Raw genomic sequence first — 25,571 nt, 5'->3', positions numbered from 1 at the left:
TGTTTGCCTGGCAATAAATAGAAAACAAATTCAAGATGGGCAATTTTAGGTGAATTTTCATATTTCAGGATGATTCATTCATTGTCCATTGTTTAAAATATTCAGGATTTATAAACTACTTATTAAGTGACTACCATTGCCTAAGTTTAAAACACATGTGAACAGTGGAAGAAAGGAAGACTTAACAGGACCCACCCCTCCCTATTGTCTATTGACAATCAATAATTGCTGGTGCAGGGAGTATCATTTTCTTTAGTGATGTAACTATGGGTATAATGCCTATTATTCCATAAATATAACTGTACCTACATTTATCCAAGCAACTGCAATTAAACAGTGAGTCATAAACACAGGAGGAGTATATGTCTTGACTATGAAGGCCCTCACTGAGAGTAGGAGAGGCGTAACATTGTAATAGGTATGCGCATGATATATCTATATCTTATATGAATATATATAATGTTATAGTAATATATGTAGTATGATATTCATGAAAATGCCAAAGAATAAGTAAATGAAAAGAGGGGGCAATTTCTGAATGCTAAAGACGTATTTTATATATAGGCCTTTTATCAGTCTAACTCTGAAAAATTTAGAATCCTGAAGTCAAGTCAGGGCAACAGAGAATTTAATATCACTTAAAAGTATGTCCATTTTATATGATATTCACAGCTGTTTAATACCTCTGCTACTCAGTTTGGAAATACAGTTGTAAACCTGCGTCATCATAGCTCTTCAGTTTATTCCAAAGCTTCTTTTCTACTTATAAAAAAAATGGAGTGTGACCATGGCATGACTTAGCACTGATGGAGTACTCACCGCTGTTCAAGCTTGCTTATGCAATTTTATGGTTGAGAGGTTAGAATTATAAGGCTAGGGGATTATTTATCTCTCCTACCCCAATGAGGCACTCAATAGCACTAGAGACAAGTGATTGTCAGCATTTTTGGGGGGAGGGAGTGGTAATAGAGAGGAAGACTAGAACATCATTGTGGGACAATCCCCAACAACAGAGATTTATCTGACTCAATAAAGGCAGGAAAAGATGAGAGACATGGATAAAGCATGGCTGAATAAGGATCTACCCTTGTTCTTTGCGTACACACCTACAGGCCTATCCTGACTTAGATCATGGAGCAACAGCATATTCACTCCCTGTTGCCCAAAACTGACACATTGCTCTGCTGCTGTTTTTTCCCAGGTTCTATTCTCAACGTTTTATGTTTTGAGTTTTAGCTGTAGGAGAATATGACTTTTCTAAGATTATTCTGAACCCTACATACTTCTAGATTTTGTTCTTGTTAAGTTCAGTTCCTTGTCAGGAATACTTTTCTGCATGTTCACAAGGTCTGCTCACCCTTTAGTACCCAGCCACAGAGCCATTTCATAATCTAAGCCATCTTAATCTCATGTAAGCGGTGCTCATCTATCCTTTCAAGGGTCATGGGACGTGTTGGACATTTTGAATGTCATTTGATATGAAAATGATTTATTGATCAGCGTCTTATGAGCTTGATCATTATGACAGAGCTTTTTGTGCCTTATACTAGGGGCAATGTTGAAGAAATAGTTTTTATGCAATGTTAGTTAAAAAACATGAAGTGAGCAACAGAATAATTTTGAAGACAATGAAGTATTTATAGTGACTGGAACTTCTTTATTTTTATTTCAATTAAAAACAATCTTATTTTATATATCAATCCCAGTTCCTTTTCCCTCCTACCCTCCTATTTTCCCCACCAACTCCCCATCCCACCTCACCTTCCACTCCTCAGGGAGGGTGAAGTCCCCTATGGGGGATCATCAAAGTCTGTCACATCACTAAGGTCAGGAACTATGCCCTCCCCCGAATCTAGGCTGAGAGTGTATCCCCCCATAGAGAATGGGCCCCCAAATCCCATTTGTGAACTAGGGATAAATACTGGTTCTACCACAAGAGGCCCAATAGAATGCCCAAGCCCCCCCCCAACTGACACCCATTTTCAGGGACCTGGTTCAGTCATGCTCATCCCCCCAAGCTGATTGGAACTTTTGACTGTAACCTAAAATTACTTACTTTCATGTGTTTCCATTGTTTGGACGGAGACTAGAAACCCTTTTCTATTTCACAGATATAAATTTATGTGAACTTTCAAAAATTGCATGTTCATTTCATTTTACCCTACTATCAACCCCACAACTTATGATAGCTATGTAAAATTTCTTGCAGAAACAACCCTAATATTATGGTTTATACATCCTTAAGATAAATTTAAAGGAACTTGTGAAGGCAATGACATTATAAACTGGAGACATAGCGTTATGAAAATAATGATAAGCTTTTTTGTCTTTACTCATGCTGATAGACTGAAGACACCTGTGATTTATTATTAACAGTAGCATTCATAACCACTTTGTTGTGGCTACACGGAGAGGTAGAGTAGATGTAACAAGAAAAGCATGATGAATTTTCAGTAAATGTCCACATAAATAATAAGGATAAAAGTGAAAGTGAGAAGAGGAAACAAAGAGAAAATGAAAGCCACACTTATACTCCAGCATACTAGTATGAGCACCATGACAATGAATTGAGTATATTTTCACTGACAGTTAAAGATGTGCAGATTTTATTAGAACGTGGATCAGCTATTTGCTGTATTCTAGGAACTTTAAGTACAACGGTGTGCAAGTTGACAGTAAAAAGACAGAAAACATTTATGAATGAATGGTACATAGGCTTCCAGCTGTTGGAAAGCACTATGGCTAAGTGGTTTAAAGCCCGAGGTTTAGGCTGCAAATGCAACTCTTGTTATTACACAGCCCAGTGTTCATTGCTGTTTTCTTCTCTATTCAATAAGCTTGTTTTCTTACATGTTAACTGAAAGATAATATAACCATGCAGCTGTATTTAAGTGATACAGATTTCAGACCAAAAGAACATTCTATAATTATGAAAGATCAAACCATTGAGAAAATCTAACAAACTACAGCTTCCAAAAATGCCAAATCAAACTGGTAGGAGTTAAGAGAATTGACATATGCATAACTACAACAGAAGTTTTAAAATAATTTTCCTGAATAACTGACAAAACATCTTGATTAAAAATTAGAGAAGATATGAAAAAAGTAGTACTATAAATCAATAGGTTATGGATATTCACGCTAAAAGAAAAATCAATAAAGTTGGCAATAGGAAAACATGACTGAAATAAAAAGTTAGTGTTCAATAATAAAATGGGTATTTCACAAGAATAAACAGTGGAAAACAATGAAGTCTCAAACTCCATAGGAAGCAGCAGGACTACATATCTTAAAGACAGCACAAAGACATAGAAATATTATGGAGGACTTTTCAAAGGTAAATGTCAGAAACGGGTTCAATCAATCAATTTTATTGAAAACACATGTGTACACATTTTCTAGTATAAAAAATTGAACTGAGTAACTGTCAATCTATCAAGATAATTGAGTTTGTGATTTTGTAAACTCCAAATGAGAAATCAACAAAACTCACAGAGTTTCACTTGGGAATTCCACCAAAACTTAAGAGGTTTTGTGTGGTTCTATATAATACATCAAGAAAAATAGCAGAGACAATTATTCCCAATTTATGAAGACAGGATTATCTTCCTAGAAAAAAGTAAGCATTAGTTTTACAGAAAAGAAAAAAATAAAGCATTAGAACTGAGTAATATATGAGAATAATGCTATATAATTAAGGATTGCTACATGATTCAGTACTCAGAAATCAACAGAATCTGCTCTGTTAAAATAACTGTCACAACTATACCAATATAGGTAAAACAGTTCCTTGACAAGTTTCTAGGCACTTTCAAGCAACACTTCCCAGAACACTGAGAAGGGAGGGAACTCACTCTACTTGTGAGGGTTATTTCCAAAAGGCCAGGAGCTGATATTAGTGGTGGGAGACTGTCTGCTAACATACATGTAATACATAAGTATTTCCTGATGAGACTGTCTTTAAAAATGGAAAGTACTTATCCGACTGAGAACAAAATAAGGTTGTTTAAATTGAGTTTACAAGAACATTTCAATTTACAGGCTATGCTTCTATACACCACACTTTAAAAATATTGCAAATTATGCAGAAAGAGTGTTCAGGATATATGAACAATTAAATAATAGTTTTATATTTTGAGACATAATTCTAAAGAAGCATCCTAAAGAAAAGCCTATAACAGTATAATGCAGTCATAGAAATTTCACTTGGCAGTTTCTGTTAAATGTTAAAATTCTTTTATCTTAAGTGACACACTATATATTAGAGACTGGGACTTTCTGGAGTTAATGGGTGAGTCTTGCAGAAATGAGAACACAGATTTTTAAAAGTCACAGTATCCATAATTATTTTCTAATGTGTTATCAAATAATGCAGAAATTTAAATAAGCTTCATGCTCACTGGCTAGACTTCACACTTCTGGAAGAGGCAATGAGCCATATTGGAGGAGAAAAGAAACCATCAATCTTTACATAGCTGTGAATTCATCAAACTAGTCAGACACGATAAATTCATCAGTGGCATTTAGAGTGGCATGAATGATGTGGTAGTAACCACTAACATTTTGATTGGATTTAAGGCCTGTTCCACTTATGAGAACCCATGTTTGAAACTGTTATGAGGGCCAAGAAACTTTGGCTTGACTTTTCATGGGTCCCAGGAGAGAATCTACTGCTGATGCTCTTCTAAATGGATAGTATTAAGTAGACATCCAGCAACTTATCTTTATAATCATACATTAGTGCATCTCTCATCATCAGCAAAGCTTCTTTTTGCAGCAGATGGTGATTAACAAAGAGACCACACCTGATCAAGGCACACAGAATAGGAAACTGCATAATGCTCAGCCCTAATGCAGTCTACACAGCACAATCCCTCCTTCTAATGCTCAGAGATTATTATGGAAGAGGGCACAGGAATATTGTAGGGGCCACAGAGGTAGATGATTGCAACAACAGAACAGAATTTTCTAGACATAGCATGGTAGCTGCACATAAGAACTCACAACAGGTTGTGACAGTGACAGAACACATAAAAGCAATGGAAGCTCAGGATACACCAAGTCCTGAAATTCCAGCGTGTGTGGGAGGCTGTTAGGAAGCTCTACCCCTAGTTGAGAAGCTGCTCCATGATTGGCAGTTGTGAGGTAGAGGAAGAGTTACCTTGTACTAGGGTATCACCTTTAGTGGGTGGAACACTCCTGTGGATAGCCACACCCAAGGATACAGAGCCAACAGTAATTGCACTAACTAGATGGATTTTAAAATACTACACACACAAATTGAAGACACAATATTGGAATGAGGGTGGATCATGGGAGGTTTGGGGAAAGGGCCTTAATATGATCAAAATTTAATGTATTGAATTAGCCAAGAATCAATAAAAATATGTACTAAATGGACCAGGACACATTTATAGGCTGAGCCATAGGTGTTGGCTTTTACATTGTTTAGAACTTCCTTCCTTCCTTCTTTCTTTCTTTCTTCCTTTCTTTCTTTCTTTCTTCCTTTCTTTCTTTCTTTCTTCCCAGTGTCTCAGTGTTTAGTCCACACATTTTTATATCCTCCTAGCCTGCCTCCATATCTCAATCCTGGGGTTAAGGTATATACAATATATCTGACATACAATCTTTCAATGATAAATATGTCACTAAATATATTTTTTTACAATAGCAGATGTAAAACATTCTCGATTTCTTTTTTTATGGGCTAATTTCCTGTATTGTCTTAGCACTGATCTAATCACCTGCTTCTTTGTTGGAACTATTAGTCCTCTATGCTTTTAATGCTACCCACTTATGAAAAGGAATGTCCCTGTGTGTCCTTGATGACTTCCTACTGTTTACTTATCTATACTGTGATCAAAATTTGTTTATGTTTATAGTGAAGACAGCAATGATGTTATCATTTTATTTCAGTTGAATAAAAGTACTTTACCACCAAATGTGTTTTGATCAGCCACATGATTTTTTTTGTTGTTGTTGTTCATTCCCTGCATGAACTACTATGGTTACCAATGTAGATGACCTTCTCTCTAAATACTTTAGACAGGAGAAATTCTGAGAGATTCTTTTATCAGTAGTGAGGAAAAGGCTATCAGATTTCATTTATAAACACAAATATTATAAGTGTAAGTGGTGTTCAGTTGGGTTTCCATTAGTGTGACAATGTACATAAAAAATGTAACATATAAAGCAGAAAGGCTTGTTTCTGCTTTGCAGTTGCGAGCTGTCATCTCTGGATATCTTGACCTGGTTGCCTTTGTGTGAGAGGCCAGAATGTCAAGGTGAAAGTGCATGATCGAGGAGTCATATTTACCTCATGGTAGTTGTGAAATAAGAAAGAGGAAGAGGGGCCAAGGTCTCAATGTGTCCTATAAGAGTACGGATCAGTCACCTGATTCAACCATAGTACCAGAGGCACTGGATGAATTCATAGACTAGATAATCCTCTTTGAGAACTTATGGAACATAGGAAACATTCAATAAATATTATATTAATAACAATTCCTTTCCATGAGAGGGAATTAGATACAAAGTCTTGATATTCAGTTGATAAGGCCACTATCATTTTCATCCATGATGTTTAGGAAACTACAAGAAGAATACTTTTAAAAGATAGAGTAACAACCAAGTGCCCAGTGTCAAAAAAAGCAAGGTAGCAAATAAATTGGGTTAAGTAAGCATTTCAATAATATTAGCAAAAAGATGCCGACACAGGCACCTATTTTCTCATCATCTCAATGAACTTTCATGGAAAAATGGCACTAATAGGTTCTGATCAAAGGGAAAAGTTAGACAGACTATTGAGCTTGAAAACGGGAAACTTGGGATAGTATTTGGAAGATTGGAAAAGAAGATTTACATGATTTTTGGGAAGAATTGAATGCATCACCTACTGAGCTGTAAGGAATGAAAAAATGCCTCCAAGTGGGCATGTACAGCAGGGGATGATAGGGGCAGGGTTTCTTATCTAGCTGCTGTATTTCAACAACCTTTGAACTGAAGGTTTGGATCTGTCTAACAAGCACTTTGAGAAATTAGAATGAATTGCCCAGTGGTTAAGATATTCAGACCCAACTCTATATTTCGTCGCTGCTGTGTGGTGAGGAGAGAAGAGCTCTGCCTTACTCGTCCAGGAATATCAAAATCTGCTGGAGGCCTGCTGAGTTCTCTTGAGGGCTTCCTGGCGCACAGAGGTCTGACCTACTCTCAATGGCCTTTGTTCCCTTAGTTGGTCTCTAAATTTTCACCTGGGCTAATGCCCAAGCTGTCAGGTAAAAGTATCTAAAAACACCTAAGCGTTCCCCTCAGGGTATCACATGACGTTGTCCTGTCTTCATGGCATGACCTTTAGCATTCATACATGTACTTCATACTCATGGTGGTTTTGGTGCCTCTTCCTACTCAGGTCTTGTTTCGGCAGCCATGTTCTTGAGACTTATGGGTATAGCTTCTCTTGTACTTCTAGGAGACACATTCTTACATCTAACTTCCTGATCTCTTACTACCTTTCTTTTTCCTCTTCCAAACGTTCCCGAGCTCAGCTGCAGGAGCTGTGTATATCAGTTCGGACTCAGTTCCACAACTTGGCAAGGTTAGCACTTGTGGTTTTCTTTCTTTTTAGTTTTTAAACAATATTTTATACATACCAATCCCAGTTCCCTCTCCTTCCAATCCTCCCACTCCCCCACCATCTCCCTACCCACACCCATGCAACTCCTCAGAGAAGGTGAGGGGAATCATCAAAGTTTACCACAATATTTGGGGCCAGACCAAGGCACCCCCTTCTCTCCCTGTATCTAGTCTGAACAAGATATTTCTCCATAGGGAATGGGCTCCAAAGCCCAGTTCATGCACTAGGGATAAATACTGGTCGTACCACCAGTGGCCCCACAGAGTGCCCAAGCTCCTCAATTCTCACCTACCTTCAGGGAGCAGAGTTCTATCTCAATCTTCTGCAGGTTCCCAAGCTGTCAGTCTGGAGTCATTGAGCTCCCACATGCTCAGGTCAGCTGTTAATGTGATTTTCCCAGAATGTTTTTGACCCTTTCACTTATATTACCACTCCTCCCTCTCTGCAACTGGAATCCAGGGGTTTGGCCCAGTGCTTAGCTGTGGATCTCTTCTTGTGCTTCTGTCAGTTGCCGGATGAAGGCTCTAGGATGGCAATTAAAGTAGTTATCATTATGATTATTACAGGAGAAGGACATTTTAGGTACCCTCTCCATTATTGCTTAGATTTTTAGCTGGAGTCATCCTTGTGGATTCCTGGAAATTTTCCTAGTGCCAGGTTTTTCATTAAACCCATAATGGCTCCCTCTATCAAGTTATCTCTTTCCTTGCTCTCTGTCTCTGTCCTTCCCCCAACTTGACCTTCTTGGTCCCTCATGTTGTCCTCCCCACACTCTCCATCCCCACTCTCCTACCTCACTCCCCTCCCCCCAGGTTCCCTATTTAGTCAGATATTGTCCCTTTCCCCTTCTTGGGAGTGGGTCCATGTACGTCTCTATTAGGTTCCTCCTGGTTTCCTAGCTTCTCTGGGGTTGTAGATTGTAGGCAGGTTATCCTTTACATTATGTCTAACATCCACTTATGAGTGTGTACATACCATGTTTGTCTTTCTGTGTCTGGGTTAACTTACTTAGGATGGTTTCCTCTGGTTCCATTCATTTGCCTTTGAATTTTAAGATTCCATTTTTCTCCCCCTGATCAGTACTCCATTGTGTAAATGTACCAGATTTTCTTTATCCATTCTTTGGTTGAGGGGCATTTAGGTTGCTTCCAGGTTCTGACTACTACAAATAATGCTTCTATAAACATAGTTGAACAAATGTCCTTGTGATATGAGTGTGCATCCTTTGGGTAGATGCTTAAGAGTGGAATTGCTGGGTCTTGACGAAGATTGATTGCCAATTTCCTGAGAAACTGCCAAACTGATTTCCAAAGTGGCTGTGTAAGTTTGCACTCCCATCAACAATGGAGAGTGTTCCCTTTGTTCCACATCCTCTCTTCCAGCATAAGCTTACATTGGTGTTTTTTATTTTAGCCACTTTAACAGGTGTAAGATGTTAACTTAGAGTTGCTTTGATTTGCATTTCCCAGATGGCTAAGGATTCCTTAAGTGCCTTTTGGCCATTTGCGATTCCTCTGTTGAGAATTCTCTGGTTAGATATGTATCCCATTTTTTAATTGGATTATTTGTTGTCTTGGGGTCCAGTTTCTTGAATTCTTTGTATATTTTGGAGAACAGCCCTCTTTCAGATGTGGGGTTGGTGAAGGTCTTTTCCCAAATGGTCTTTATTGCAAAGAAAAGATTTCTTGATGCCAGGAAAAGCACTGTACTTACCCAGCTAGAGTCTGGAGATGAATATGAAGCTTTTACATCTTGTTTTAAGACAGGGTCTCATGTAAACCAAACTTGCCTTGAACTCCCTGCTTAGCTGAGGCTATCTTTGAACTTCTGATCGGTCCCCTTGGCTCTAGCTCCCAGATGATGGGATTACAGATAGGTACCTCCATACTTTATTTAGTTGGTGCTGGAATTTAAACCTAGAACCTAATTCCTGCAGGAAAGCATTCCACTAAGTGAGCTACATCCTCAGTCATCATGAAATCCTTCCTGTATTCTTGATTTGTGCAACTTTTTTCTTGCTTTAACTATCTGTTTGTCTTTCCAGCTAAATACCTTATTTGAATGTTATATCTATTATTGTGTTTTTCTCTTACCTTTGCCCAGCAGCACCACTTTTAGCAACTCCATTGATAAGTGAATGCTATATTGTTGTTTCATGAGGATTAACATAATACCTTGCTTTAAAAGTATTCAATGAGTATTTGCTGAGTGGCTATTAATCTTGAAAATTATGACCTGTGTAAGATTTGGAAATTGTGGGAAAATTCCTAGTAAGCACAACCTATGGAGAACTCCACATTTTGACGGGGAAAGTAAGGGAAACGGTGGAGGAAGTTGAGTAGATTTCAGAAAGCTGTACAAGTGCCTTTGGAACACAGGTCTAGGATATCTTAGCTTCTGAACAACTTAGTTTCATGTAAATCAGCCCTGATTAATCATTTATAGAGTGCAACATTTCTTCTCCTATTTTATAGCTGTGCTAGCAAGTGGGTGCCAGAGGAAGAGGGAATTCCCTGGGTAACTAGACTCCAAGCCCAAGCTTCTTCACTTCCTTTGAGTGATTAATTATGCCCCAAGGTCTCTAACAAAGAAGCCTTGATTCAGACCCCAAACTCCAGAGTGTGACTGTTGGAGCACTTCTCTTACATCCTAGGTCACTGAAAGTTTTCTCAAAGCTGGTTCCTATTTCTGGCAGTAACTCTTCAGTTCTGGAACTTTAATTCCAGCCAAAATAAACTATTGTCTCAGGTCTGTGTTTTTCCTGAAGCACCATGGCATTTTTATGGAATGTGGAGACAGTTTTATGTAAGACTTTAATGACAACAATAAAGGTCCCAGATCCTATCCTCTGTCCCTCTATCCTTTCTGCTGTATCCAGCAGTGACAACACAGCTTCTCAAAGAACCATCCTAATGCTTCCAGAGGCAGTCCCCCACTTACCTACTGGGGCAGATCATTATTGCTTTTAGTTTTGTTTTGTTGGTTTCCTCATTAGCTAGAGGACAGACAATTCTCTGTGAGCAACTGGCTGTATTTCTAAAAGAGAAAGGCACTCCTTTTTCTCATGTCTATACTCCACGTTTTGAAATCATCTTTAATGTATTTTAATAAATTTTGCTTCTTAGGGAGTTGTGTTTTACTTGTAAATACATCATGTTTTGCTACCTCAGAGGAATAAAATTGTTTACCTCTTGAAGACTTGTTCCTTTTCTGACTTTTCAACAAGTGTGTGTTTAATATGAAGACAAAGGCATGCCATCAAGGATTAGTTCCATTGCTCTGGAATTGTTTCTAGACTCATAAGATTAACAACTTAATATTCAGCATTTTAAAGACCAGATTTCCCTACTCAATGAGCTGGTAAACAAAGTGCTTCTGGCATTATTTAATTTTTGTTGTATGTGTACTCAAAAGCATGGCTTGTAAACTAAGAACCTAAAAATATGCAAGACTTCTGAAGTCACTTCTTCATAGGAAAATGATCTAAGGTGTGTTTGATATTCTTTTTAAAAAAGAGCTACTCGTTCCACTGTGCTACATTTTAAAGGACCTATTGCTTTATTAATTATGTTTTAAAGTGAGAAATTACATTTAGATGAAAGTAATAAAAAATAACCTTTCCACGATTCCTTGTTGGGTTGCCAAATAACAATGTTTCAGTCACATGACATTGCCATAGGCACACAGTGACCATTCTAGAAGCTTGATTTTCATGTGCCATAACATTGAGTTTTGCTTCTATATATTTTAAAGCCTAGATCACATCCCTTCAGAATGTCTATACTAATACATAAGCTTGTCTAGGAAAGAAAATCATGTAAATGGCACAGCAAAGAAATTGTACCATTTAAGTAGGTTCTTGTATAATAAGCAAAATATTCATACTAGTTGAGCAAATCTACATGAACAGTTTTTAAGCTATATGTTTGTGAACACCTTTTACTCTATACAAGGCAAGAACTTGACTATACACCACATGGACACAGTGATGGTAAGTTCACAAGGCAATATGGGTAATTGAGCAATGAGTATTCTTCTAACATTCAGGTTCAGTGTTTGAGTAAACAAATTTGTAAGAACTGTGTAGTGATTGTCTCACAACAGAAAACTCAAACTGTTACAGCATAATACTTATCAATTCCTTTAATCTAAAAATAAAACACATTCATTCCCTACTGAATTATTGAAACATCTAAATGAGAGATTATTCCAATTATTATGTTATGTTTCAATATAATGCAAAGTTTAAGCTGAATTTATGACTTAATGTCATGTCTGTATTCATAGTATTGATTTTGAAAATCTACAGCCTGCAGTGTGAGCAAATCTAATGTATGGATAATGTGTACCTGAATTACATTTTACCACATATGTTGATATGATATTTCAAAATCATCAAAATAGTTCATGAATGATAGCAAGTTGTGAGTAAGGCTAGAGTGCTTAAAGGGGAAGGAAGGATGAATGTTCCACTAATTTATCCACAATTTTTTGTATTCTGGATATTACTTTTTTGGTTGATTTGATTTTTAAATCTATAATTCAGGAAATATCAACAAATTTGTGATGTGATGTGCATTATGTATTCTAGACCTTTTCCTTCCCATTGTGAAAAAGCACCTCACATACTCATATATACCACTTTAATAAAATGTTTTTTGAGGTTAATACATGGTAAAGAACATATAAACTGATAATAAGCAAAAAATGACATGATATTGTCAGAAAACTGGAATTTTAGCATCATAGAGTTTAGTAAATTTTAACACACTTTATCAAACTTAAGTTGAAAACATTTTCTATTACAAAAGAGGCACATAGTCTGTGAATAAACTGTGTATTTTAGAGTGGAAGAAAACAGGTATGTTTGGGGTGTGTGTGTGTATAAGAGAAATAATGGAAAGTCTGCATCAATTGTGGTTTGCAGTGAAAAACAATTATATTCTGTAAAAAATTCTCAAAATAGTGTTGAAATATTTCAAATATAAAGTTTTATATGCCTTTGCAAGGAAGCTCATAAATTAAAGTCAAATATATCATTTAGAAACATTGCAAGGCAAGCAAATAGACAGTAATCCTAGTCTAACAATCCTCTGGCAGAAAGGAACGTTAAATGAAAATCTGCTACCATTTTGATTTGAATTTATTTCATGACAAATGTTGGGAATTAGGGTTGATTATTATTGTTTGTTGTATTGATATGAGGACTAGCCATAAAACAATTTAGGTTTGAATATTTCATGGCCAGCACCCACTCATCAAGATGCCTTTGATATTAGAGTTACAGAGATGGAAGACAGGGGAACTTCCTGGCATATTGCAAGTACATATGCACAGCACATACTTAAGTTGCGTGCTATAAAACACTAAATATTCCTCAGAAGATAAGGTTGGATGCTGTCTAATGATAATTGTTTACAGTTATTTACAGTTTAAACGATTCTTAGAAGAGACAAACACTTGAATGTTTGACACAGGTAGTCCAGTACACATGTTCCAAAAGATGCCTTGAGAAATTCTTTCTTTGCTGATAGTCCTCAACAAATTCAGAGATTACATTGTCTCAAAATAAACTGTAAGTCCCTTAAGTAAGTCCAACATACAAAAATTTGAAGCAAAAATAATTTTAGTATCTACCTTAAAAAGAAATGGTTGCATCTATGGGCAGCTGAAATTATTGTTTCTTTTTCCTGGTGTGAGATTATAATATTTGAAGATCAAAGGGTGACTCTTTTCTAGACAATAACTACTTTATGATTTTATATGATTAAAAAGAGCATAATGTTCATATGTGGGCATTTATTAGACTCTGCAACAACCCAGGGCGATTGCATTCTATATCTTGCATAAGGATTTTATAAAAATGCCTTTGCCACTTGTAGAGCTACTTAGCACTGTTATTCACAATGGCATCAGAACCACCACTGTTATTTCACCTGCTTTTTGAAAATTGATTATTTGGTCAACAGGGCAAGAAACATGACTAGTAAGTGAGAACAGTGTTGTCAGTCTAGATATCACTACGAATAACTGTTTAGTCACTTCACTCTTTACTAAGGAAGCCCCTTATACATTATTTATCTTATTTGCTTTTTTTCATTCCCAGCTGGTTACTCATTATTTGTAAGACCAGTTCTGTATGCCAAGATTTGGCTTGTGAAGTAGTTTCAATGCTGGGTTCCTGGAGATAGTTATGGAGATCTAGGTGCAAATAGTTTGACTCCTAGGATTTTTGAAAGCCGTTTGTCCTGACTATAGCTGGCTGGTTTGCTATTCCTTATGGTCAACAAATAACCAGTTACGCAAGTCAGACAACAGATACTTTACCTGCACATAACCAAACATGATCTCAGGTTGTGTTTAAGTGATTCCAATATTGTGTAAGTAAATGATAACTAGGAAATCTGATGTGTTTTATGTATCTGGACCGAGAAATAGGATGAACTAAACAAATATGAGATCCCTTTTTAAAAGTAGCATATTTCAATGTTTAAGTTACATGCACACACATATTCATCACATATACCCCACAAAAATAAAGTTTTACATTTTAATTTCATTTAATTTGAAAATAAAAATAATCCACATGGACTCACAATAAAAGAAGTTTTGTTTTGTGTTTTGGCTCTACTTTTTAATAGTAAAGTGTAACAAAATTATGTAGTATCTGAGAGTATATGACTTGCAAAAGCCACTGATGGTTTCAAAGCAAATTTAATAACTCATTCTTGACTGGCAAAGAATTTATTAAAGCAGACATTTAAAAAAATACCCAGCAGTAAAAAAGGCTGGAAAATAAAATTATCCTTTTCAAAATCAATTCCATTTTTAATGACAAATGGTACATTTGTCACTAAATAAACAGTAGATATAAAATAACAGGTAATTCAAACAAAATTTACTAATCCAATAAAAGTTACAATAGAATTTTGGTTAATTAAATCTCACAGATAGACTTTTAAGCTTAATATTACTAGCAATTGGTATACAACATTGAATGGATACTATGTAATATATGATATACATATACACACATATATATATCAATTTTTCTCTTTACATCAGTCACTTGTGGTTTTTGTTGATGGAGAAATTTGATTTTAAGTGAATTAACAGGCCTAGAAGACCACACAGCAAGTATCAACTAGGAATTTCCATCTGAAATCCGTAGGTTTCAAAAGGTCTGCTTCTTTCTCTACACATTTCATCCATACTAAATACATAAATTCTGGAAACAAACATATGCAATTCATACCATATTAATGTTAATCATAATTTTGGTTAAACACTGTGATATTGTACAAATATTTTAAAGTGTTTTTCTTTCTTTTTCTTTTTCTTTTTCTTTTTCTTTTTTTTTTTTTTTTTTTGGATTTTCAAGACAGGATTTGTGTGTGAAGTTTTGTAGACCAGACAGGCCTCAAACTCACAGAGATCAGTCTGCCTTTGCCTCCCATGTGCTGGAAATAAAGGTGTATGCCACCACTGCCCAGCCCTAAAGTGTTTTTCTACTCATTGGAAATTATGTGAAGATAAGTAGAGGATACAATGACACATAAGAAAAACCACATTAAGATATGCTTTGCACTAGCACATGTGAGTGTGTAAGAAAGTTATATTTTAGCAGAAACCACTTGTCCTTTGTATGTAATAGCTCAGGTGTTAAATTCAATTAAGGTATTTCTATATCTATATCTAACCTCCTGTGTGAGCCACAGTGATGCAATACTGATTCCTATTATAAATCTATATTTCAAACTATATTAGACAATAAGTCATATATGTACAGAAGGCAATAGTTTTATCATAGACTATGCATGCATTGTTCTAGGCATAAATATTCTTTCACAATGTTACTTCATGCAACTCCAAACCTTCATTACTATCCTTACACTCTTTTCCCTATGAAATGGAATAATAAAATAATTCTGAGTTTCAATATCATTTTTCTTCTAAGATAGTACACACAGACATATACATACACACACACACACACACACACACACACACACACACATACAAAGAAATCTTTTTAGATGAATCAATTAGAAGGTTGCCAGATGTAGTCAATTAAAGTAATTTCTAGTCAATGGACAACACTTTATATAAGTATGCTCTATTCACTACTTGCGATACAGTAACATTGTGTTGTTGTTTCTATAAAATTCTTATTGTACTGAAAATCTTGTAATTTATCTGACTGAACTAAGGGGAGAGGTTTCCTTGAGTTTACAGTGAGTAGTGATTAGGTCTCCTTAGAAACACTCTGCAGTTCCCAAGAAAGTCTGTCAGTGAGCTCTTTACTTTGAATGTGTTTGTTTCAGTGGAGTTTAATCTCACAATAATTTTTTATCTCAAAAGTTCAATGGGACTGAGATTCAAAAAATACTAGTTTTGTTGATTTATTCCTTCATGAGGTATAACCTCCAACTCTTTAATTATCAATTTGTTCTTTTATCTTTGACATATTAACTAGAAACAATGGGCTTCATTGTGACATTTTCATAAGTATACGCTGCATTTTGATCATATTTCTCATTCTTTTAGGTTTAAAATTTACATTACTGACATATTATTTGGTACTTTTATATCTGTGAATGCTTAAAGATATCACAGAGACAAATCATACATAACTATCAGTGTTTCAACTGATTACGTGAGTCGTGTTAAAATGCTTTGAAAACCAATATACAGAAATAATGAGTAATGCTTTCTCTGACTTGAAACTGAAGTTCGTGTAAACCAATTAGAACAAAACGTTCTTCACAAATAAAGCACAAGAAAGAAAATCCAGCAGCTTCAGAAGTCAGTCTATAGCTCAGAAGCAAACCCGTAAGGAAAACCCATAAGATTCATTTCCTAGACCTAGGGAAGAAGTGTAGCAGACATAAAGAAATACGGAAGGCTCAATGTTATTAGTCCCATAAAAATATGCTAAAGTCACTACGAAGACTGAACAAAAGAAGGGCTCATAATCCTGGAATAAATGCAAGTTACACAAAGAGGACCTCAACTGACTTGTAATTATGAAAACCACTCTGGCCTGTCTCCCACTCATACAAAGGATTTGCCGTGCTACCAAAAGAATTGGGGCTTAAATGCTTCCGGAACTGCACCGCAGGTACATATCATAAAAGAGCTCATGTTTTCTCACTCCGATGAGAGCTGCAAATCAGAAATATCACAATATTCTAGCCGTTGCGGAGTCACTTGCAATCCTTAAGTCATGCAAACAGCTTTCCTCTGTCCCCATCTCTCAGAAGATGAAGTAATACCCACATGACTCCATCAACCGGCCGACGTAAAACTGGACAGGTTGTGAATGGGGTTTCCTGGGAAGAACGGGGAATGCTCTTGCGGAATCTATCAATGTTTCTTCCTTTAAAATAGTCAAACATCAAATCGGTGACATCATTTGGGGCAGGACATAGGCCCTCCCCCGTGTAGCCAGGCTGGGAGAGTTTCCTGCATAGAGGATGTGCTTGCAAAGACCATTCGTGCACTCGGGATAAATACTGGTTCCACAGCCAGAGGCCCCATAGACTGCCCAGGGCTCTCAACTGACACCCACGTTCAGGCGGCCTGGTTCGGTCTCATGTAGGTTCCCCAGCTGTCAGTTTGGAATCAGTGAGCTCCCACTTGCTCAGGTCAGCTGTTTCTGTGGGTTTCCCTAGCATGGTCTTGACCCCTTTGCTCCTTACTCCTTGCTCTCTACAACTGAATTCCAGGAGTTTTGGTTCAGTGCTTAGCTGTGGATCTCTGCTTCTGCTTCCATCAGCTACTGGATGAAGGCTCTATGATGGCATTTAAGGTAGCCATCAATCTCATTATAGGGGAAGGGTATTTAGACTCTCCTTTATTGCTTAGATTCTTAGTTGGGAGACCTCACCCTCTGCTATCAATTTTTCCCTTTCTCCTTTCTTGTCTTTCTCTCTCTCCTTCCTTTCTTCTTTCTTACCTGCTTTCTTTCTTTCTGTTATTTCACCCTCTGTCTTAACTCCCCAGTCCTGGAATTACAGGCACATACCATGTCTGCCTGTAACAGAGATGTTGTTTGGTTTTATTTAGATAGAATCTCATTCTTGTGTTTTTGCCATGGAAAAAGAACAATTGAGTTATTTTTCTCCAATCAGAAAGTACTACATAGTGATAGGCAATGATTAAAATTCTTGCTAATCCCTCATTATTTAGATTTAAAGAATTTTACTAAGAATGAACAAAAAAGAAAAATGAGTTCATATAGTGATAGTCACTAAAAATCAAGCAAGCAAATGGAATGATGGAATGGTTACTTGATTCAAATTGGTCAAATTCCTTTAGCTGCCATCATTTTAAAAATACAAAGGAGACAGGAGGGAGTGAGAATAAATACTGTGTTATAATTCTTTCCAGTATATGCCGGAATGCCGTGAGGTGCCACAACAGGTCATTGCCTGCCCAGGGAAAGCATCAGGATTTAGGTGGATGGATTTTCTAATGCAAATTTGGAATTGGTTGTTGTCAAATGTTTCAGACCTAATTCAGTTACTGAATCTGTGTCATTTTTTTAAATTTGTATTGTTTAGGAACAAATCTGCAATATTACTTCCTGCAACTTTTCTCTGTTTCTGTCTTCCAGATCCCTTGGGAAGCATATTTGAGCTTGGTTTCTTTGGGGTATGAAAATAAATGAATTGATGTTGAAATAATTTCTGGAAATCAGAATTATTGGTCATTATAAAATGAAATACCTCCATTTCAGTATTTTGAAGATATAACTAAATTATAGGTTCTATACCCACGATATTTTATTATTTATCTTACTTTAAAAAGCATTCTGTACCATGCATGAATATATTAATCCTTCATATCCTTATCTTAAAACAAAAAGATTGTCATTTGTCTTCCTTTTGTACTAAGGGAAATAAACTATCCCACGTGGAAAAGCTGTAAACATTAGACAGACATGATCCGTGGAGGGCAGTTTCAGTCCCTTACAGACATAGTAGACTTTTTCAATTAGCAAAGTCCCAAGAACCAAAGGTTAGGGATCTGAGCCTGCCAAGGTAACTGAAGACATAAGACAACATATTCTCAGTGCAGCAAGAATGTTAAGGTGCACCCACTGCTACATGAAAGTATCTGAAATAAACAACAACAGTTGTAATATTCTACACTGGGATCTGTTGTGGAAATCCTGAGGTTGTGTTTATGATGACAGAGAAGAAAAGAAGGAAGTTTCCAGATTTTCCCCTCAAAACCACCACTTGGCAAAAGATGTGGAAGGCTGGAGAAGACAGAGCTTTGCCTTAGTTGAAACAACTGTGAAACATATGCAGGCCAATGTGAAACTTGCCAAAATTCTCATCCAAACTTCCTACCCATTTTCCAGCAAGGAAAAGGCAGCCAGGCGATAATAGTAGGGGGATTTAGGGTTAGCAAGTGATAACTTAGGAAAGAATAAAGAAATAATTTAAATTCAAGATCATAGGAAATACAAGTCCAAAAGATATAGTTCTCAAAGCATTTTTTAAAAATGAAGATTGGGAACATTGATGGTTAGTCGGACAGTAGAATCATAAGTCGCACCATGAAAGTGTGCGCTAGATCAAGTGACAATGGTGCTACCTAACTCGTTTGGCATTCCTCTCCAAGAAGCACATGGCTGATCTTTATCTAAGCTTCAACGCAATGATTACTTCTGTGATTATTGAAAATATAAGTGTGCATAGCTCACTTCATTTTATTCAATGGATTTCTCTTCCTTGCAACTTTTCATTGGTATTCAGTCATTCCTTAGATTGTTTTGGGTTTGAAATATTGGATGGTAGCCAGATTTTTTCTTAAATCCAGTCACTTTTTATATAAACCTGCTGCTGTATATTTCTTGTCATAATGATTTCATGTACAAGTCCATCACATGTTTTGTGTGTATGTGGTGTATTTATGAAATACTCTGGAATATTTCAAAAGTTACAGGAGATCGATGTGAAAGAAAGAAAAATAAATACCAGTTAATGGATTTCTCTCAATGTGAATTTGTTCATTCATGCTTACTTACGGGACAATGTTAACTGTGAGTCATTCAAACAGAGCTACATGAACCAGGACTCATTCAAACTGAACACATCAGAAAAACTTCTTGCTTTGCCGTCAGTTTCCAAACCATTGTTTCCTACAAATAGCCATAAGCGAAGATCTCAGTGAGAATGGCTGTAAGCTGGCAAAAATATTGATTCATGTGAACATGGATGTTCCTGGGAGGGACTTGAAATTGAATATTATATGCTGTTACTTGAGTTTAATATCTGCCAGAACAGCCCATAGGACAAAAAAGTGACCACATGGAAATTTTATTCACGCTATGCCAGAATAGCTCAGTGCTACAACAGTGTGAATGATGTCAAATATGTACCTTAAGAACAACTGTGTGATGAACTCTAGGTTCACTTTGATCCAAATATGGTATCATCATGTAAGCATGCCTACCTGTGAGCTGCCAGCTATTATAAATTTGAATAATTCCAATGGCATCCTAAGGTCATCGGACTGTATTTCACAAAACATTCTTTGACCTGCATGGGAAAGCCGATCTTCACCAGGCAGGGTGGGGGGTCTCAGTCAACATGGAAAGTAAGCGACAACTTAGAAATGTGGTTCTAAATGAAGACCGGCCAAGGAAACTGCCCATTAACATAAAAGGAGTAGCCAATGTACTAGGATCTTGGTGAGAAACCATTGCTATTGCTGCTTTTGTAAGAAAATCCCATCTGGACAGCTTAGATTTGGGTAAAATTCAAACAAAATAGCTTACCTTAAAATTTCCTATCTAGTGGGTTTCCATTTTGCAGTGCCTTCTTTATGCTGGCTAGATTTCCTTTAAGTTTATAGGAAGGAAAAGAACATTAAAAAATTAGTTATCTTTGGCATCAACGAGCACCACTACGAACAAAGCAACTGTGGCTCTACAGATAATTTCTCAACTGTATTATATTATATTTATGCAATTAAAGAGCAATTAAGATATCATGTTTATATTTCAATTAGTCAGTATTATACTTGCATTGATTTTTCCTGAATTTATGGGAGAATTCCTTGTGCTGGATAGGTGTCACATAGAAACAAGAAATTATTGTCAGGAGAAGAGCTGAAAGACCTTTATGTTGACAGTGTTGGTATTTCACTGAGGATAAATGTGACATGCCTTTCTGGAGTCGGGTGTGGCTGCTATCTGTGTCTACCTTATGAATGCAGATTGTCTTTTCTATATTGTGCATAATCTGTTTTTCAGTTTATATAAAACACCTTCAAACCTGTGTCTCAGGGATATTAAAAGCTAAGTGAAATATTATGCATTGTGCTAATTAATCCCGGAATAGAAACATGGAGTACTATGTTCCGAATTACTGTTGTAATTTTACATGGTGTTAAAGATTTGATATGGGTAGTTGATATTTGGTATGTACATCTGGTGTTTATCCCGAATGTACACTAAGAAATTAAATCTTCTTGCATATAAGTCATACTGATATACTTTTGTTTATACATTTCATATTGAATTAAGTAGTATTGCCAAAAGAGAAAACTAGCCATTTACAACAAGGAATTAAAATAGAAATGAAAAAAGACAGTAAATTCGTGGATACCTTTGCATATCCTTTGTCTGAGGTTTAACTGTTTTAAAGTTTTATTCTACTTTTATTTATATCTCTATGTGTGCACATGTGCCCAGGTACCCACCCACAGAGGCCATAAAAGAACATCAGATCCCCTAGAGCTTGAGTTACAGATGGTTGTGAGCTTTCTGATATGGATGCTGGAAATGGAACTTAGGTCCTCTTGAAGAGTAACAAACCTTTCCACCATTACTTAGATCTTTAGTTGGAGTCTTCTTTGTAGATTCGTGGAAATTTCCCTAGTGCCAGGTTTCTCATTAATTCCCATAATGGCTCCCTCTGTCAAGGTATCTCTTTCCTTGCTCTCCTTCTCTGTTCTTCCCCCAAGTCAACCTTTCTGATCCCTCATGTTCTTCTCCCCCTCCCCTTCTTCTCTTCTCTTTATCTTACCTCCCTCTACCCTCCACCATGCTCCCTATGTACTCAGGAGATCTTGTACCTTTCCCCTTCTCGGGATCCATGTATGTCTCTCTTAGGGTCCTCTTTGTTTCCTAGCTTCTGTGGGGTTATGGATTGAAGTATGGTTATCCATTGCTCTATGTCTAATACACACTTATGAGTAAATACATACCATGTTTGTCTTTCTGTGTCTGGGTTACCTGACTCAGGATAGTTTCTTCTAGTTCCATCCATTTACCTGCAAATTTCAAAATTTCATTGTATTTTATTACTAAGTAGTACTCCATTGTGTAAATGTAACACATTTTCTTTATCCATTCTTTGATTGAGGGCCATCTAGGTTGCTTTCAGTTTCTGGCTATTGCAAATAAGAACTGCTATGAACACAGCTGAACAGATGTACTTGTGGTATGAATATGCATCCTTTGGATATATGCCTAAGAGTCAAATTGATGGATCTTGAGGTAGATTGATTCTTGTTTTCCTGAGAAACCGTTATACTGATTTCCAAAGTGGCTGTACAAGCTTGCATTCCCGCCAACAATGGAGGAGTCCTTCTCCTATAAAGAGATGGATGACTACCTTAAATGCCCACCATAAACCCTTCATCCACTAGGTGAAAGAAGCAGAATCAGAGATACACAACTAAGCACTGATCTGACTCCTGGAATTCAGTTGTAGAGAAGGAGGAGTGATGAACATAGGGGTCAAGACCATGCTGGCTAAACCTACAGAAAAAGCTGACTTGAGTAGTGGAAGATAGATCACTGACTCCAGGCTGACAGCTAGGGAACCTGCATAGACTGAATCAGGCCCCCTAAATGTGGGTGTCAGTTGGGGAGAATTGAGCACTCTATGGGGCCACTGGCAGTGGAACCATTATTTATCCCTAGTGCATGCACTGGCTTTTTGGAGCCCATTCCCTATACAGGGAGGGGAGAGCTTTGTCCTGCCCCAATTGATGTGTCAGACTTTGAGGATCCCCCATGGGAGACCTCATCCTCTCAGGAGTGATAGGGGTGGGATGGGGAGGTGGTGGGGGAAATAGTAGGACATGAGGGAGACTGAACTGGAATTGGCATATAATTTTTTAAATTTAAATGAAATTTAATTTAAAAAGAGTACCAAGCACTGTTAATCACTAAACCCCTTGGGGTTTATATATCCAGATCAATGGGCTTGAAGTTCATAGCCAGTCACTAAGCTATTTGTTTGGTAAAAATAATCATACACACAATTATTACTTCTTTGAGGATTCCATATTCATTTATATTTAGACCTTACATGTAGCAAGACAAAATTTTAGTTTTACAGTTGTTTCCTGATGAGGGTTTGGCTTACTTTATTTTCACAATACCATTTTAGAAGTTAAAAATTGTGTTTGTGTTTTACAATTGTATAAAGAACATTCCCAATTAAGTCAGAGAGAGAGAAGGAAAACCTATCTTACCCTGTGAACATGTGATCAGTCTTACTGTTTTTGCTTGCTGTTAACCCTCTGTCTAGCAAAGCCCTTGGAGAAGTAGTTATTCAATAATTGCAAATGGTATGACTGCATACATTTGCATGACTGTGTTAATACCAATCTTCTTGCTCTTTCCCCCAGATTCACAGGAAGGAAATTATAAGTCAGAAGTGAACAGCAAGCCTAGGAAGGAAAGGACAGCTTTTACCAAAGAGCAAATCAGAGAACTCGAAGCAGAATTTGCCCATCATAATTATTTGACAAGACTGAGAAGATATGAGATAGCAGTGAATCTAGATCTCACCGAAAGACAGGTAAAGTGGGCATCTTAGTTGTATGACATTTTATATTTCTGTTTATTTATATTAGCAATCTTATTTTACCATTTTTGAATTATTTGGATTTATAATTTGCAAATATCAATTAGAAGTCTCTACTATTTGATGATTAAACTTTTGTTCAGCCAAAATTGAAATTTAAAGCAAATGATATATGAGTGAAAGGCGTATTTACTGAATTTTAATAAGGAATGCTTTGTGATGGTAATATTCTTCTGTTTGTTGTAAAAACATGGTTTGTTTTACATAATGTAGGTAAATGGTGAAATATTTCCTGTGTTTATATTTAAGCTCTCCTCATCTGGTGTAATAAAAGGTTAGTTGTCTCTACAGGTCAGTATAGGTCATGCCATATTGCAATAGAACATTAACTTTTAAAACTAAAGCATAAAGTAAAATAAAACAAAACGAAATAAAATATAAGTGGCTTATTTTCTACATGGGTTCTACAAATCCAGCACTCTGAATAACCACTCAGGGCCCTTGGAATCTTAACCTGTGGTTCTGCTGGTAACCACAGGAAGTTATAAAGAATTGGCAGTTCCCTGACCTCAAGATATTTTCACCTGGAAATGACTCATATTCCCTCCATTTATTTTCACATGTTCTGAAATGATCAAGGTTGTAGCATTGGTGCAAGAAGACTGGGTAATCATTAGCAGCAAGGACACTCAGACCACTGATAAATATTTGTTTCCTACTAAAATACCTCAAAATTGTGTTTATTCTGGAAATTCAGTAGTCTGCTATCTACTAAAAGAGTGTTTTGAAAGTATTAATGATGCATGCGTGCAATTTATGAGAAACAAATAATATATTCAAATCAATTGCTTTATAGCCTCCTTTATCGGTTTTTGTTTGGATGGAAAATAACTAGTTCTGTTAGCTTTCAGAGAGTACGCTCTATATTAAGTCATATTTTCTTTGGGAGAACCTAGCCTTCAGATGGTTAACAGTCTTGCTGGTTGGAGAAACATTCCTGAAATGCAAATGCAAACATCTTTATGGACAGTGCAATTATAGCAGGCACTGTTAAGGCAAGAGCTTCACTTCCTCTCTCACTCTTCATTCCTCCTCCTGGTGTCCCGTAGGAACCAGGGAAATACCAACAGGGTGTGGAGAAATGACTATCATGCCTTATTATAGCCAGTGATTTTATCTAGCTTCTTAAATCATAGTTTTTTTCTGCTAAATTTTAGATTTTCAGCTTCTGTGGGTTATTTCTGGTTAGAGAAAATATACAAAGGAACACTTTTATGTGGTCTTATTTATTGGCAGTTTATATTTTATTAAATATTATGACTAGTTCCTAAGTTCTGGAGTGCCACGTTTCCTTCCCCTGAATCACACATGAAGTTCCCTCTGTGAATGAGTAGCACTTGGCACTTCAGAAAGCAGGTTCTGAAATCTACATCATCAGATAACTCATCTATTTCAATATGCTTATCTGGGAACAGGGAAGTAGAGAATGGGAAAAGTTACAGTGAACTCCAGGAAAGAGTCCCATGTTTTAGAAATACAAAGAAAATTGGTAACCAGAGTTGACTTCCCATCTATACAATGATTGATAGAGCTCTGACTCTAGCCAAAAACAAAGGCAGGAGCTACTCTTACATGGTGATGGTCCACCGTCTTTCACTACTGGATCGGAGAAAACAGGTTTCCTATTTGTCTAAGAACAATTTAGATTTCTGTAAACTGATGAAAATGTGGAAGCTATTTTAGATAATTATTCTTTCTTCCTAACTGACTTGGTATATTGCATCATATGCAACACACACACGTGTGTGTGTGTGTGTGTGTGTGTGTGTATTTGTATCCTATTTTAAATCTTAGTGTCCTTAAATGTCCCTTCAATTTTAAGTCAGCTTGTCTTTTGTGTAATGAACCACTCCAAATATTAGTGGATTCACACAACAGCCAACATTAAGTTTATTTAGAATTTTGTGGGTCTGGGTTTTAGAATGGTTTTCCCCAGCCTTCTCTACATGCATTCCAGAACTGCTGTCTTTGATCCAGTGACTAAGCATTGCCTGAAGTTATTAAGGAAAGTTGGCCTTCTAATAGTTTTATTTCTTATC

General features: G+C 36.6%; 1 protein-coding gene across 1 annotated transcript in view; it reads left to right on the top strand.

The window, feature by feature from the left end:
• Positions 1-25,571, top strand: part of Meox2 (mesenchyme homeobox 2) — a 58,845-nt gene that overhangs the window by 21,349 nt on the left and 11,925 nt on the right. Inside the window, exon 2 of the mRNA XM_005076214.4 lies at positions 23,294-23,466. Within this exon, the coding sequence (XP_005076271.1) occupies positions 23,294-23,466 (173 nt within the window). The remainder of the gene's footprint in view (positions 1-23,293; positions 23,467-25,571) is intronic.

The sequence above is a fragment of the Mesocricetus auratus genome, unplaced genomic scaffold (assembly GCF_017639785.1).
Source record: "Mesocricetus auratus isolate SY011 unplaced genomic scaffold, BCM_Maur_2.0 Super-Scaffold_15014, whole genome shotgun sequence".
Taxonomy (NCBI): Eukaryota; Metazoa; Chordata; class Mammalia; order Rodentia; family Cricetidae; genus Mesocricetus; species Mesocricetus auratus.
This window is presented reverse-complemented; position numbering and strand designations above follow the sequence as displayed.